Source organism: Sinocyclocheilus grahami, unplaced genomic scaffold (genome assembly GCF_001515645.1).
Source record: "Sinocyclocheilus grahami isolate Dianchi unplaced genomic scaffold, SAMN03320097.WGS_v1.1 scaffold929.1, whole genome shotgun sequence".
Classification (NCBI taxonomy): domain Eukaryota; kingdom Metazoa; phylum Chordata; class Actinopteri; order Cypriniformes; family Cyprinidae; genus Sinocyclocheilus; species Sinocyclocheilus grahami.
In genome coordinates this window covers 41126-59031 of record NW_015506108.1, presented here as the reverse complement: position 1 = coordinate 59031, position 17906 = coordinate 41126, and the positions used below count along the sequence as shown (strand labels likewise).

The window sequence follows — 17906 nt, the reverse complement described above, 5'->3', positions numbered from 1 at the left end:
TTTCCAAAAAAAAAAAAAAAAAAAAAAAAAAAAAAATCTATTGTACAAACTCAGTCTTAAGAATGATCTCTTCACTGAAGAGATAAAGGATAAAGAAAAAGTCTGAAAAGATTTTTACATGTGCTTTTTCATTAGTGTTGGGCTTAAAGAAACACTGCTACTGAATCTACAGTGTGAAATAGTGCGAACAGTGTAACACCACAGAATGAATAACTTTTATGAGTCAGTTCTTTTAAGTCAAACAAAGTGTGAAAAGTGAGTTGAGTTTTGTAAGTGGTATTGACTAAACCAATTCTTTTTAGTGAATCAAATGCATGCAGCACAACCAGTGTAGTCTGAAGCCTGAACTAATGACTCTTATATGTTGGTTCTTTTAAGTGAATCAAAGTGTGACTTGAGTTTTTCAGTGGCATTTTATAAAAAAGTTCTTGGTGATTGCCAGGGTGTTGCTAGGTGGATGCTTTCATTGCCTAAATCAAAAGAGCCCACTTGTAATCAGATTACTTTAGTAACTAGTAAAGTAATGCATTACTTTTTAATTTAGAAGGAAATATCTGAGTTACTTTTTTCAAATATGTAATGGCATTTGCTTTGTTTCCCATGTCTTGACTGACAGCTCTCGTGTTGCCATGTTGAGAGAAATCAGAAGTAAGTGCAGAGACACTTTGTGAACATAAAGGTGAGAACCAGAAGGGCATAAGTGACATTTTGGGTCAAATGGAGATATATATACCAAAATGAAAGCTCTTGAGGAGCTCTTTCTACTACCAAAAGGACACGAGTGAATTCTTAATAATTTTGGAGTTATTCATTAGAAACCAAAAGACTTAACACTGAACATACTAAACCAGTTAGTGCCAAAAGGGCATAACTGCACTTAAGCCCCTTTGGCACTGAGAAATGTACTGTGGGTAAAGCTTGTGGATAGCACTTGAGTCAAAATGGCTGATACCACATGTAAGCCAGGTAGGTCAACCATGAGAAGAAAACAGTTTTTTTTTGTTTTTTTTTACTGCTGAAGATGTATTATTAATCTTATTTTGTGACAAAGAGCTGGATAATGAGGGAGAAATATCCAGAACTCGTCAGTGAGGTGTAGCTAGCTAGCGAGTAGTAACCAATAACTTACATTCTGATTTTATATCCCTAGTGAAAAATAAATATACTAAAAAGCATTTGAAATACATTTATTTCATGCTAAGTATACTACAAATACATTTACATATTTATGTGCTTAATAAAAATACCTTGCAATTGCACTTTTAGTATACTAAAGTGGTATACTTAAAGTCTGCTAAATTGGAGCAATTAAAAATGTTGTGCTTAATGCACTTTAATTGTAGGAAAGTAGTGCTGAAGTCTAACTAAAGATATACGGAAGTATATTTGATTGTGCTAAAGTGAAACTATTTCAAGCATACTTCAGTTACACTTTGAATATCTTGTATTTAAAGACCAATATTATTCAAAGATCATACAATCCTCATCAACAGTGACATTAAAGGGGGTCATATGATGCGATTTAAATTCTTCCTTTCTCTTTGGAGTGTTGCAAGCACTTGGTGCATAAAGAAGATCTGTAAAGTTCTTTTTTCGAAGCGGAGTCCAGCCCGGGGTCGTCACATGTGGTTGCAGCAAGCCCGCCGGCCACGCTGTTCTCAAGCCCGCTGGCCTCCGTTCACTCTAGCCACCGGCCATTCCTCACTCTAGCCTGCCGGCCGCCACTCGCTCTAGCCCGCCTTCAGGCTCCTTGTGTGACGCTGTGTGTTTCGTTGTGAAAGCGAAACTACTTTGTTTGGCCTTCCAAAAGAGGACACAACTAGAAATCAGTGGTTAAGTTGTATTTACAACACTGTTCCAGAACAGTTCAACCAAAATATTCAGATGTGTGCAGCACATTTTATGGAGGGCTATTTCCTGATCCAGGTAGAGTAGACTACAATGCTGGCTGTTCTGACTCACAGACTGGAAGTAAGTTTTTTTATATTTAAAGAATTTGCCACTACACTGCTCAAAACTCACGTTTGAATCGTCAGAGTAGCGCTTGTTGTTCGTCATTTCTCCGATCACAAATGCAGACATGGTTTTATGTTTATGCGGCGCGATGCAACGCAACGCATAAAAAGACAGCATAAGTCATTAAAGTCCATAATTATGTCCCCACTGGATGCAACAAATGCCTTGTTTTTTAATGGGTTTTAATGTTTTTGTCTCATCGTTCCGGCCGGGACACGGCATCACAATATGGTAAGGGGCGTAACATTTCCGTCACACGCTTGAGGTATTCGGCCAATCACAACGCACTGGATAGCTGGCCAATCAGAGCACACCTCGCTTTTCAGACCGATGAGCTTTGTAAAAATCTAAGCGTTTCAGAAAGGCGGGGCATAGAGGAGAAACAATAATGTACAGTATGTGGAAAATAATGTGTTTTTTAACCTTAAACCGCATAAACACCTTTCATTACACCAAATACACAAAATAATGTTATTTTTTAGCAACATCATATGACCCCTTTAAAACAAATTTTAGGCTTAATATTGAGAAATGTGCAGTGTGCACTAGTAGTCCAAATAAGGTTTCATTATAATTTTTATATCACTAAGTCTCGAGCAATATGTAAGTAAATATATTAATAGATTTGAATTATACTTACTATGGAAATAAATGTATTTTAAATATATTACTTTTTTTTTTTTTTTTTTATCATACAGGCACTTAGTTGCTGCTTAGCCACAAGTGAGAGAATGCAGAGAAGGGACAGACAGACATAGACAAAGGAGATGACTGGGGAAAGGATACAAGAAATGCAGGGAGCAAAATGTTATACAGATGTCCACCTAGGATCACTGCTGTGAAAAAGTAAGACTTAATTACTCTGCACAAATGACAGTATCCCACAGTCTTATGTGGACTTCTACCAAGCTTTACAAGTCAGCCAGTCAGAGTAGGCTACTATTTCATGTACAATTCACAATTCCATCTTAAACTTTCTTTATGACACACATTCATACTAGTTCAAATCTATTAACATTTTATTTACTTTATTTATTGTCTATTTACTGACATATCACTAGATACTTACTGATATAAAAATGGAATTAAACTTTGTTTGGAGTACTACTTGTGTACAATGCACATTTCTCAATATTAAGCCTAAAATGTGTTTTAATGTTACTGTTGATGAGGATTGTATGACCTTTGGATAATATCAGTCTTTAAATGCAAGATATTTAAAGTGAATCTAAATTATACTTGCAATAGTTCCACTTTTAGTACAATCAAATATACAATTACAATTTAAGTGTATTAAGTACAAAATTTGTTATTTCAATTTAGCAGACTTTAAGTATACCAGTTTAGTGATATGTGAATAATATGTAAATGTATTTGTAGTATAGTATGAAATAAATGTATTTCAAATACATTATTGTATATTTATTTTTCATTACGGAAGGCATCTGTAAAGGCTTTTCAATCGACAGTTTGGCCAAATTGTTAAGTGGCTGAGATTACTATTTCAGTAAAATTAACCACATTCAATTAACTAATTTGGGCATTTTATGTGATATTTCATTTTATCACAATGGATTGTTATTTCTTTTAAACTCATTAATGTAATATTTTGTTCATATTGTCAGCAGATGCGCCCATGTTTTTATACACAAATTGAATAAAACATTGGTGCCAAAAAGGCGCAAGTGACTTTTTTTTAAATAAGAAAAAAATTTGAATATTTTTTTTCTGAATAAATGTTAAAATAGTGTTCAATAAGTATCCTGTCATCCATGTGTGTGCACATTTTTATTATAAAAGATTGAAATCAGTACACAAAATCAGATCAAACTATGGTACATTTTTGTTTTGGCCCTCCTGTAAAGTTGGTGAAATGTCACTTACGCCCTTCTGGTTCTCACCCCTCGTAATGTACTGTAGTTCTAGACTAAATATGAACATGTATTTAGTACTCATCTCACCTGCACAAAAACCGATTAAGAATTCCTCAAAATGAATAAAAACTGTCAAATGCAAACTCAGAATATTATACAAACCTGCAATAATTAAATATGTAAGACAAAATAAATTTATAAATGTTATTAAATAAATAAGACAAAAATCATTTATGTATTAATCCCATTTTATTAACCAATGTCTTTGCTACTGACCTTCGATAATCCAATTCAACCATACTAAACAAAAATGACACATTTGTGTTTAATTTTTGTTATTGCTGAATAGTGTTGAACTTTCTTCTCCTGCGTCAAATTCTTCATGCACTTTGTTTGAGCTGCGCCCTCTACTGTACATGAATTTACATTTCGTTCAGCCTGAGGCATATTCATTTCACTTTTGTTGTGAAAGGGCTTTTACATTTGTAAAAAAAAACAAAGCCCTGCCCAGATTTAAAAAGTAGCTCAAAAGTAATATAACGCATTACTTTCCATAAAAAGTAACTAAGTAATGTAATTAGTTACTTTTTAGGGAGTAATGCATTACTTTTAAAAGTTACTTTCCCCAACACTGCTTCTAAGTCTCTGTGATATTCTGGTTCCTAGATATGGCTCAGTCCCTCAATTAACATCAGTCATTAATTACTCACCCTCATGTCGTTCCAAACCCATAAGACATTCATTCATCTTCTGAACACAAATTAAGATATTTTTGATGCATTCCAAAAGCTCTCTGACCCTACCTTAGACAGCAAGGATCCTAACACGATCAAGGCTCAGAAACGTAGCAAGGAGATCGTTAAAATAATCCATGTGACATCAGTGGTTCAACCAAAATTAAACGAAGCTATGAGAATACTTTTGTGCGCAAAGAAAACAAAAATAACAACTTTATTCAACAATTTGTCTCCTCTGTGTCACCCTGGTGCTATTTTGGAGAGTATCACATACGTAAACAACGTATGCTGTTCTGTGTCAGCTGTGCCACGCGGATACGCTGTTTACGTTGTTTCCGCTTTGATCTGAACGTAAACAATGTATCCGCGTACATACGTTGCATACATTGTTTACGTGTGTAATACTCTCCAAAATGGTGCTATAGGGTGACACAGAGGAGACAAACTGTTGAAAAAAGTCATTATTTTTGTTTTCTTTGCGCACAAAAAGTATTCTCGTAACTTCGTAAAATTATGGTTGAACCACTGATGTGTCACGTGGATTATTTTAACAATGTCCTTGCTACGTTTCTGAGCCTTGATCGTGTTAGGATCCTTGCTGTGTATGAGAGGGTCAGAGAGCTCTCGGAATGCATCAAAAATACCTTAATTTGTGTTCCGAAGATGAACGAAGGTCTTAAGGGTTTGGAACGACATGAGGGTGAGTAAATAATGACAGAATTTTTATTTTTGGGTGAACTATCCTTTAAAACAGTTTTTATATGCTTGATTTGAAGTATCATTCATGTCTGTAGCATAAATGGTGTGAGACAAGTTATGCACTGAAGATGAATACTTAGGTTGGAAGTTTAGAATAAACCCCTAATGTCAAGTATGAGCAATAGTAATATGCACGCCTTCCAAAGTAAAAGCCTCTAACTAATAATTTGCATAACAGGTGTGAATTTGTTATGTCATGAACCATTTTCATTGCTTATCTGGCTGTAACTGCCTGCTGTGTTTTTGAGGAGCAGGTAGTGCTCTTATCATAACCTCTGGCCTGCACCCCCAGCATGCCATCTCAGTTTACAGGAAGCAGTGAGGTGGGGGGTCGTCAGGGAACAAGAGGCCAAGGCGCTTATTTAGAAACTGACAGCATGAAATGAGGCGCACAGACCCCAAATGCTAGCCAACCTATTAGCCAGATTGCACTTCCATAGTCTACAATGGATAGATTTCCGAATTCTTGTGGTGGAGTCGGTCTTGTTTCTCTGTAGGTGTCTGATATTGATTTGCTTGTTACGGTCAGCCTGGTTTTTCTGCATTAGGTTTATACATTCAGCTGGATAGAAGCTGAAGAGTGAAGGAGGGAAGCCAGCCAGACTGTAAGAATGATTGTTGTGGTCAGGAACACAGATGTGTACGCTCACAGAGTCACAGCCATAACACTCATACACACGCACGCACGCAAACCATTTATAAACAAACAATCACATATGCAGCTCAGGGCGTATGCTTTTATGTTGCTTATGATCAAAGCAATTATGGCAGTTTAGATGAAGTGCCACATATTTAAGGTGATTCGGATATGTATACAATTACAATTAGAAAATCATCAGAATACAATAAATCTTCACGCATAAACAACGCTTCAATTTTAATGCAACACATGCAGGAGTTAGAATGAGGGTAGAAGTCACATTTTAATAGGAATTCATGCTGTAAAACCTCTTGACAGCATGTCCACATTCATCTCTGGTCATATGTGGTCTTTCTCAGCTGAAGCCGGCCTCTAGAGATGCCATAAATATGTCCTGAAGCTGTTGAAAACAGGTTCATATTTATTTGGCTGGATTTAGAAGACATAAATTCTACATTTGCTTTAAGCAGCCAATAAACCAAGATGACTGAAGATCTTAAGATACAGCATTAGACATCTTTAATGCTCCTGAGGAGCACATGAGATAATACTTTATTTTTCATCTTTAAAGATTTATTTAGTAAATCATTCAAGATAGTCAAAATGGCTTCCTACTGCATGAGAAAAGCTTAGCAAAGGATCCTCTGACCCTTAAAACTTTACGATGATCTTTCTTTAACATCAAGAGAGTCATCAGAAAATGGTCCAGAATGAATAGAACAGGTACAATGAATGTCCAGACCCCAGTAATGTGATTTGAAATTAGAGTAGGCCTTACATTTCCTAGCTACTTCCAAAATGCAGGCTTATATGGATATTTTCAATCAGAAATGAAAAATCTCTCATCATATACCCTCATGTCATTCCCAACCCGTATGGCTTGCGTTCTTCCATTTAACACCGAATGAGATTCAGTGAAAGTGGACTGGCAGCAGGCACAGATGTTTTCACCGTCCACTTTCACTGTATAGAAAAGAGCAGCTTAGATATAAATAGTAAAAATAGGTATCAGTACCATACTGGTTATTTACCAATGATTTTCTTTTTTTAATTTATCATTATATATATTTGTCAGCCAGTACTGGATATTCAATTGCAATCTGTGATAAAGTTAATCTTTGCTCATAATTTAATAACAGTTAAATGTAATCTTTAGCAAATACCAAAATTAATATCTGTTTTTCCACATTATAATGTTATGCATGAAATTACACAATAGTCACTCAAAATAGTTAGTTATGTGCAGTTATTATAAATTGGCTCTTCATCAGCAGTACTAGCCACTTCACACCGTTAGCATGAACATGTTGTGTCTAACAATAGCCTGTAACCATGCTAAAATTAAGGCACATCCTCTTGTGGCTTACTGCTTTATTGCTAGTTAATTCTTGTAAATTGGTCTTAAGTGTGCCATCAGTTCAGTTCCTCCTGAAGCGGATCTCTCAGAGGTGAGTGAGAGAAAGGAATCCAGCCTCAGTCAACTCCACACAACTGGAACACTATAAAACTATGCCAAAATATAAGCACAGCACGCACTGCTGTTTCGCCTGCCATCCCTTTTCCCCTAGCAAATAATTGGTCTGTCCTCATCAATCATTTTCGGGTTGCCGTGTTTGACTGAATCCTGCTGTTTGATTGGTGTTAACTGAGACACTGTGCCCTGTTCCTGACCCTGATATAAATCAGAGCCCCCAGCACAGGTTACACAGTCACACACTGCAATGAGTCAATAAACATCTGCATTGCTCAAAGCTCTTATCAACCTCTCTGTATCTCTGTGGCTTGTAGGACCCCCTGAGAGCATGAGGCTCCTTCTACACTCTGCAATCTAACCACTTCAAGAATGCTTTTGACAGCATTTGCTTCAAGGCTGTTTATTTGACGGACAACGGCTCTTTTTAACACTGTAGCTTTGTCCGCAGGCAAGTCAGCACCGGCTGTGCTCAGAGATCACACCGGTCTCTCTCTATAACAACAAAGAGCATGATTTCTAAAGGCATTATGACCGTGATGAATGGGACACCTTTGAATATACATTTGTATGTATGTGTATGTGTCACCCGCATGTCGCTCTCTCGAGTTTACCTTGCCTGACTTGGTATGTACATGTACAACTGTAGGTTGCTGTATAATAAAGCTATTACTTGTTCTTTCCATGCAGGTGGGAGTTTGGTGGTGGCTGAGGAGTCAGATCAGAGCAATGCCTGCCATGCCATCAGTCACCGAAGCACCTTGTCACAGGAAACGCTGGCAGGTGTGTATAAATGGGCGAACTCTTTGCTGGGTCATCCATTGATTCAAGTACCCAGGAGATGCTCTAATTACTTTGAAAAACTGTCCTTTTGCTTTGTTTGCTCAGGTGCTTGTATGGGTTGTCATGGCTCTGCTGCCCCTAGTGGCAGGAGGCAGGTCACATTTTCGAGCAGAATCCGAAGCTGCGGTAGGATTTGCTCAGGTGGGAGTTTGGTGGTGGCTGAGGAGTCAGATCAGAGCAATGCCTGCCATGCCATCAGTCACCGAAGCACCTTGTCACAGGAAACGCTGGCAGGTGTGTATAAATGGGCGAACTCTTTGCTGGGTCATCCATTGATTCAAGTACCCAGGAGATGCTCTAATTACTTTGAAAAACTGTCCTTTCATTTTCCATCCACCTTTGCTTTGTTTGCTCAGGTGCTTGTATGGGTTGTCATGGCTCTGCTGCCCCTAGTGGCAGGAGGCAGGTCACATTTTCGAGCAGAATCCGAAGCTGCGGTAGGATTTGCCGGGATGCAGGAGCTGCCATTAGAGGTTTTTCCAGACGCTGAGGAAGAGCTTGAGGAGGGCAGTGACTCCCCATGGCACGGTTTGTTTGGTGAGTTGGATGTCTGGGAATGATTTCCACAATGAATGAATCAACAATGAATTGTATAGTCCTGAACAGGTGATAGAATTCTCTTTCCTTTCGTCTCCATCCGTTTCCGTCTCTCCCACAGAGCCGTCTGTGCTTGTCGAGGACAACCAACAGCCAGCGAGATGGGAACGTTCCCCCCGCTCACCGGACACTTCTGACATACAAACCAAAGGTGCGCGCAAAAAAAAGAAGAAAAAAGAGAAGGAGGAAAAGAAAAAGAAAGAGAAGAACAGCAGGGGTCGGCATAGCAGCCGGGACTGTCATGTAGAGAAACGTGAGATGCGTGTACGGGACCTGGGCATGGGCTTTGACTCAGACGAGATTGTCCTTTTCAAGTTCTGCGTCGGCTCCTGCCAGAGGTCTCGTGGGAACTACGACTTGGCTCTGCGTGCTCTGCTGGCCAACGGTAGTCTGCCCAAGCGCACTGCCAGGAAGGTTAGTGCACACCCCTGCTGCCGGCCCACGGGCTATGAACCCGTCTCCTTCATGGATGCTACCACAACCTGGAGAACCATCAAGTCCCTCTCCGCAGCAGACTGTGAGTGCATGGGATGAGGCGAGCTGAATAAGGGGAGGGGGAGCGTGACCTGCAAAAAGGTGCAAAGAGAGGAAAGGAGGAATCGGGAAGCCTCCTGGGCCATGGCTACAGAACGAGGTCGGGCAAGTTGGCCATGGTGAAGTGCTGTGAGGAAATTTGGTTTGGCTGTGAGTGATTCACAACAACAGCTTATGCATTCAAAGTTTCATCACACCAAACCTCGACGGAAAAGCTTGAATGACGTTAGAATACGATTCGACCAAGTCCAAGACCAAGAGATGACGAGAGACTCTTTGGGCTCAATATGGAGAGAGTTTGAGGATGGAAGAACAGCAACTTTGGTTTGTCCATCTGAATGGCTCTATAAACAAAAACTACATGTTATAACTCGACGAGCATTTGCTTACCAAGAGTTTCATCAGACTTGGATACAGCACGAAACCCTGTTTCATTAGTCAGACTCCTTTGTTGATCCTGGATGTCAGTGCCCATTTTCCTGGCCTTCAGTCTGGCATGTAATATTTCAGCCAGATTAGCAACATTTGGATCATTCATTATTAACAGCACATTATTGTGGTAATTACAATGTAATTGCACAAACATATGTGGAGTATTATTAAAAGTTTAGCCCGATAGAAAACACGCAGGCCAGTTAGTATTACCCTTTCAGCTGGAAGCGCTGAAGGTTGATTGTATTTGCAGTAGGTTTTTCATTTCTCAGGATTTTTACAGGCATGATATGAACTATTTTTCTAGCTTACATTTTTAATCCTTTTTAATACCATAAATAAAGTAAGAGGTTTTAAAGGGTTCATGTTCCATGAGGCCAGTTTTTTATATAGTAATTTGGTGAAAGATAAAGTCAATCAAATATATAAAGATGAATATTTGATGCTCAACCATAGGGACTGTGTAGCCCAATAGTACAACGCAATAGTTTTTTCCAATTTATTTTATGCTGGTACATCAAATATTAATGTACAAATTACATATTATATAAAAAAATATTATCATAAACATATGTTAGGTAAGCATGATGTAGGTCTAAACTGTCAAACTATGTGAAATGGTAGTTGGATTTAGTTACATACCAAACTAAAGGCCAGTTCTTAATTCATCTTTCTTGACATTTTAGCATTTATATATTGATTTAGTTGCACCATGGTTATTTGGCCTGAAAGGGTTTTTCCCATTCTAGTTATCAACAACAAGAAATTAGCATAATGTGATGTCTACCAGACTGTGCTTTAACAGGGTCATTAGCGTTCTCTTTTCTCAACACAGATGATGACCACAATGCATTTGCCATTGTTTATTTTACTGTTACCAAATGGATGCCATGCATCCCTTAACATTTACTGTACACTTAACAGATAACATATTTATTTTTTCATTTAAGTTATTTATTTATTACCATGTCTACACGTGTCTTGTGGATGTTTATATTTATTGTTTATACATTGGCCTGTGTTCTTCAATCCCTGTCATCTCACGATGAACCAGCGTGGATAACTACAAGGCTCTGAAGAAGGTCAGCTGCAAAATATCACAGCTGCAGAAAAACTCAGCTATTTAACCCAAAGGTTTTCATGGAGTAAGAAGGACTTGTAGATAACTTTGTCATGATCTGACAAGGGATTTCACTGGGTGCTTTTCTGAGTCCTCAAAGGGTTATTAAACTCTCAGAGCACTTACTGGGAAGTCTCAGATTCAATTTATGAAAAGGAAATTAAAATAGTTTTCTTCCAAAATACTAAGGATGAGGGGGCGATGGATTGTGTTCTGGCTAGTCCATCTGTCTGGCCAATCTGCTGACCTTAAAAGAGTCCTGATATTTCAATAATAAAAGCTGCTCCGAAATGACATCTAAAAATGTTGTTTTAAAAAGCTGACAATAACACATTGCTTTGCTTCAGTATTTTACATGTTTTATTTAACAGTTATAATTGTCATGACAGATCACATGAAGTAACTGAATTTGTCTGTCTACCACTTCAGCAGGTAATGTAAAATTGGATTCCTTTAGTCATTTTAGTCAACATTTTAGTGTCCTTTTTTAAAAAAAACTGTTCTGTATTGACATCTGCTGGTCAGTATAAGCTATAAGACAATGCTTAATCGTCAACAGTTTATGTCTTTAGGCTTTTGATTGTAGAATTAACTACAAATAAATAAGACCAGGCCTATATGCTCTACATGCTATATGCTCTTTTGATTGTAGAATTAACTACAAATAAATAAGACCAGGCCTATATGCTCTACACATATGTTTTCCTCCGCTAGGCATTTTTAGTCACACATTTAGAATTCAGTGATAGTGAACATTGTTTGTCATCGTGATGGAAATCTTTGGTAGAGTCTACATCTTTTCCATATGTGATATGAACAGAAAGTCAGATATCCAACAAGGCTACAAAATGACTTCATTTACAAAATAATACTTTCTAGACAATCCACATGTACCTGATAAACTATCACCCAGTAGAGTATTTACTGCTATTATGGTAATCGGCTTTATTTTCTGACAGAGCTGTACATATCAGACAACAACTCAAAAGAAAACGTATCAGCGAACACTGTGACATTCAGAGGTGAGTATTCTTCATGTCTCATGCAATAAGACAGTCATTTCATATCCTGTCAGATAGAGTTACCATGACAGACATGTTTGACCACACTGCAGTGCTGAAATCAATAGACATGTTGAGTACAAGGCTTCCATTTGTGTTAATAAAGGGTCATAAAATTATACTGTCAAGCTACACATACACACACACACACACACACACACATAAAATGTCCATGAAAGTAGTCCACACATCCATATTTCAAGTTTTGTGCAAGAAACAGACTGAAAGCTACATCATTATTCACAAATGAGCAAAGGTTAAAGGTCCCCATTTGTGTGGTAATAAAGGACTGGGATTGGCTGGGGTAAGATGACGTGAATTCTACAATTTCGCACACCTCTTTATTGGCCACACACTGTTGTTACATGGGAATCAATCAAGGACAGTGGCATAGAAATGTCATGATAAATTTGTTTTACACTGCCATGCTTTATTTTCTGACAGAGCTGTACATATCAGACAACAACTCAAAAGAAAACGTATCAGCGAACACTGTGACATTCAGAGGTGAGTATTCTTCATGTCTCATGCAATAAGACAGTCATTTCATATCCTGTCAGATAGAGTTACCATGACAGACATGTTTGACCACACTGCAGTGCTGAAATCAATAGACATGTTGAGTACAAGACTTCCATTTGTGTTAATAAAGGGTCATAAAATTATACTGTCAAGCTACACATACACACACACACACACACACACACATAAAATTTCCATGAAAGTAGTCCACACATCCATATTTCAAGTTTTGTGCAAGAAACAGACTGAAAGCTACATCATTATTCACAAATGAGCAAAGGTTAAAGGTCCCCATTTGTGTGTTAATAAAGGACTGGGATTGGCTGGGGTAAGATGACGTGAATTCTACAATTTCGCACACCTCTTTATTGGCCACACACTGTTGTTACATGGGAATCAATCAAGGACAGTGGCATAGAAATGTCATGATAAATTTGTTTTACACTGCCACCTGCTGGCATTTGGCACAACCTCATTGTAAAGCAGTCAAATTTTAAAGGTGAAGTGTTTAATTTTTTGATACTGTCTCCTATCTCATTAATATGCACAAAAGTCAAGGGTTTGAAGGTTATCATGGTCAGCTTGTATTAATTACTTGTAAATAATATTTACTGATGTTTTGATGTTGTGGATCAGCGGTTTATTATAATTGTATATTGTTATTATAGTATATAACAATTAGGGCTGTCAATTCATTATTTTTTATCTAAATAATTACATGATTAATTATTGTAAATAATTGCAAATAATTACATAGCAAAATTTACTAAGAAAAAAAAAGAATGCCTTGCCTTTCTGAAACACTTCGATTTTTTACAAAGCTCATCGGTCTGAAAAGCGAGGTGTGCTCTGATTGGCCAGCTATCCAGTGCGTTGTGATTGGCCGAATACCTCAAGCGTGTGACGGAAATGTTATGACCCTTACTATATTGTGATGCTCTGTCCGGCCGGAGCAACGAGACAAAAAAATTAAAACCCATTATAAACTAGGCATTTGTTGCGTCCAGTGGGGACATAATTATGGATTATAATGACTTATACTGTCTTTTTACGCGTTGCATTGCATCGCGCCGTGTAAACATAAAACTATGTCTGCATTTGTGATCGGAGAAATGACAAACAACAAGTGCTACTCTACACTGCTCAAAAAACTCGCGTTTGAATCGTCAGTGGCAAATTCTTTAAATATAGAAAACTTACTTACAGTTTGTAAGTCAGAACAGCCAGCATTGTAGTCTACTCTACCAGGATCAGGAAACAACTCTCTATAAAATGCGCTGGACACATCTGAATATTTGGGTTAAACTGTTCTGGAACAGTGTTGTAAATACAACTTAACCACTGATTTCTAGTCGTGCCCTCTTTTGGAAGGCCAAACAAAGTAGCTTCCCTTTCACAACGAAACAGCGTCACACACCGCGGCCTTGAGTGAGCGGAGGCCGGAGGCCTAGAGTGAGCCGTGGCCTAGAGTATGCGGAGGCCGGCTTGAGTGATCAGAGGCGGGCGGGCTTGAGAACGGCGCGGTCGTAGGATTCGACGAAGGAGCGCCTTCACGACATGGTGGCGGCGGCAACAACAATACTACAGCGAGAATAAAAGTTACACCTTCTTTCTTTGCGTGAACATTTGGGCGGCGTTATGCAAATCTTCCCACATCGTGACGTAGACAGGGGGTGTTAGAACGAGCCGTTTTAGGTAGGCATGGTTGACTCTTAACTTTTATAAAGAATATCTCTTTGGATTTGAGACTTTAGTCTTTGCAATCTTCTTTATGCACCAAGAGCTTGTAACACTCCAAAGAGAAATGAAAAATTTAAATCGCATCATATGACCCCTTTAATATCGCTTATTAGTCCAGGTTATATGTGAAAATAATGTTCACTTTTTCATAAAAGCATGAAACTTGGTACACTTGTATAGTTTGCGGTCCTAAACATTTTCAGAAATGGAGCCATCACAAAAACATGTGGTTGCCATGGCGACCATTTTACTTTCAGCCATAACCAAATTATGTATTTTGTGCCATAGCTCCTGAACCAAACATGATAACACAGAAAAGATGATGTCTACCTCTATGTTTTGATGGCCAAGGATTACAAGGATACCATATACAAAAACATAAACTGTTCAGGTGAAGCGTTAATGGTGAAATCAGCAATGTGAGAAGGAAATCACAGTATCTAAGCATCACAGTATCACAGCATTTACAAAAGTCCATATTATGGCAATTCATTTTTCTTTCTTTGATAATTAACTAATATTTTATTCAATAATACATTGAAACATTGTTTTCAAGAATACTATCATATATTTCAGAGATATAAAAAAAATATCTCAGTAAGTGTATTCCTTACCTCTCAGACAGAGTCGGGTAGGCGGTAGTGTGTTTCCAATACATTCTTGTTCTCTCTCAACAACACTCTAACATCACATGCAGATGGCAACGCAATCAGGTGAACAGTTAATGGTTAATTCAGTGACTTTATGAGAAGGATTTCAATGAAATCTCAGAAGATGCAGAATGAAATTTCAAACATATTTCATGTAAACTTAATCACTCTCTGGGGCCAGAGTTGTCTATTATGTTGTCCACAAGGGGGAAGCCAGAGTCTGTTAATTACAGAAGGAATTCTGTTAATCAACAGCCAGGAAAGGTGAACGAAAATGCCTCCCTGTGATGTTACCACAAGGCATCACTTACTTACAGATCTCAGGTTTCTGGAGGGGATGTAGATTCGTAAGAGTGAGGAGGAAGTAGGAGGGTGCTGAGCCTGTGGCTGTTCTGTATGCAAACATCAATGTCTTGAACTTGATGCGAGCCGCAACCGGTAGCCAGTGCAGGGAGATAAAGAGAGGTGTGAAGTGGGCCCTTTTGGGCTCATGGAAGAGTAGTCGTGCTGCTGCATTCTGGAACGTCGAGGTTTGATTGCGCATGATGGTAGTCCAGCTACAAGAGCATTGCAATAGTCCAGCCTAGAAATGACAAGGGCCTGGGCAAGAAGTTGTGCAGCATGCTCTGTTTGGGAGGGCCTGCTCCTCCTGATGTTGTGCAATGCAAACCTGCACGATCGAGCTGTCTTTACAATATGGTCCTTGAAGGTCAGCTGGTCACCAAAGAATAATTTTTGATTAACCTAGCAGGATGATGAAATCATGCTGTAGAGTTGGAGTGGCAGGGGAAACGAGAATAATTTTTGATTAACCTAGCAGGATGATGAAATCATGCTGTAGAGTTGGAGTGGCAGGGAAAACGAGAAGCTCAGTCTTTGCCAGGTTAAGCTGCAGGAGATGTTCCTTCATCCATGCTGAGATGTTTGCCAGGCAGCCTGAGATCCATGCAGCTGCTATTGGATTGTCTGGTTGAAATGAATGATAGAGCTGTGTGTCATCAGCATAGCAATGGTAGGAGAAACCATGTGCATGTATAATGGGTCCCAGTGATGTAGTGAATATGGTGAAGAGGAGGGGTCCGAGATCTGATCCCTGAGGAACCCCTGTGACCAGTTGATGTTCTTTGGATACCTCTCCTGCCCAGGAAACCCTGAAAGATCTACCTGTGAGATAAGATGCAAACCAGTGGAGTGCAGATCCAGTGATGGCAGACAGGATAATCTGATGATTCACAGTGTCAAAAGCAGCAGATAGATCCAGCAGAATAAGAACTGATGATTTGGAATAACTGATGATTTGGCTATAGTGCCCGACAGTAAAGCAGTCTTAGTTGAATGGCCGTTGCTGAAACCTGATTGGTTAAAGTTCAGTTGGTTATTATGTCAAAGAAATAATGTAACTGTGTCTATAAAGGTGTGAACCAAATGGTCCATTCCATTAGAATAACAAAGGAACAGCATTCCTCAGGAACGGCTTGTAGATTGCAGGATCTTCAGCGGCAGGTCCTAACAGTATCTATTGTTTCTAGCCCTTTTGTCTTCAGGTATAAAATTATATCCCACAGATAGAACTTTGGGAGAAGCTAGGATTCGTACAAGGGTTAAGATTGTTTGAAGGAAGACATGCTAACATAGCTACTGAAGAACAGCTACACTACCATCTTCAATAAATTCTCCTCCCCACAAAAAGTTTAGTCAAGCCTACTTATTTTTTTGTATTAGAGAAATCTAGTACATTGGTGAGCCACCCAAAAGTCTGCTCAGCAAAAATACAGTAAAGATTATGATACATGGTGTAACGTTTTATGTTAGAAGGGGTATTATGCACTGGCCTGTCTAGACAGATATTGTCTTGACAAGAAGTTAAAGTGGATCATAAAGTGTCAGTTGCTGTATTTACATCCAGAGATGAGAAATGGGTGGGTGAGGGAAGAGAGGATGACACTACAGAGAAAAGATGGAAGGGTGAAAGGGAGTGTAGGTTTTGACTAAAAGTAACTGGTAGAGGAATTGATGGCACACAGGTAGTAATATGTAGGTTAAATGTAATAAATAAATTAGCAGAAATGTCTAGAGGTTTTACAAAATGTTGTCTGTGATACAATTGCATGTGTAATTTAAGTCAAGCTGGTTGCCTGATTTGTTAGTGCTTGTGGTGGTAAGCCATTTGAGATCGAATGAAGCTAGGAGTGGAAGTGGAAGTCTGCAGTGTAAGGCTTCTCCAGATGGATTTCGAAGTCACCAGAGACTACAAGTGGACTACCATCCACAGAGAATGAGGACAGCAGCCCATACAGCTCCTCTATAAAGGTGCCCAGTTGACCAGGAAGGTGATAAATCATTGCAATATGGAGTTTAACAGGAGCTGATACCATAATAGCTTGAAACTCAAAAGATGTTTTATTGCATAGGGAAGAGTGAGTTCAGTATTTCCAATTATTAGAAATGAGAAGACCAGTACCCTTCCAACCTGATGGGGGTGTGAGAGAAAGGGAAGTTGTTAGAGAGAACAGCAGGGGTTGCAGAGTCTTCTGGACGAATCCAGGTCTCAGTCAAGCCCAAGATACTAAGAGTAGACTGAGAAGCAATTTCCAGAATGAAGTTTGTTGACAGCTGACTGACAATTCCAGAGACCCACAGAAAATGACAGAGGTTCAGCAGAAGAGGTGCAGATAGGACGCAGTTTCGCAAGATTGCATTGCCGTTTGCGTGTGATATTAGAGCGTTGTTGAGAGAGAACAAGAATGTATTGGAAACATACTACCGCCTTCCCGACTCTGCCTGAGAGGTAAGGAAAAATACACTTACTTGAGATTATATTTTTTTAGATCTCTGAAATATATAATTGTATTCTTGAAAACAATCTTTTATTGGACTATTGAATAAAATATTAGTTAAGCTGGTGTGTGG

At 38.7% G+C, this 17906-nt stretch overlaps 1 protein-coding gene across 1 annotated transcript; it reads left to right on the top strand.

The window, feature by feature from the left end:
• The first annotated feature begins 8411 nt into the window (after positions 1-8411).
• Positions 8412-10175, top strand: LOC107564390 (artemin-like). The gene is made up of 3 exons (XM_016249468.1): positions 8412-8435; positions 8747-8877; positions 8999-10175. The coding sequence occupies exons 2-3, from the start codon at positions 8793-8795 to the stop codon at positions 9469-9471; spliced, it is 558 nt and encodes a 185-aa protein (XP_016104954.1). The 5' UTR covers positions 8412-8435; positions 8747-8792; the 3' UTR covers positions 9472-10175.
• Positions 10176-17906: the final 7731 nt, after the last annotated feature.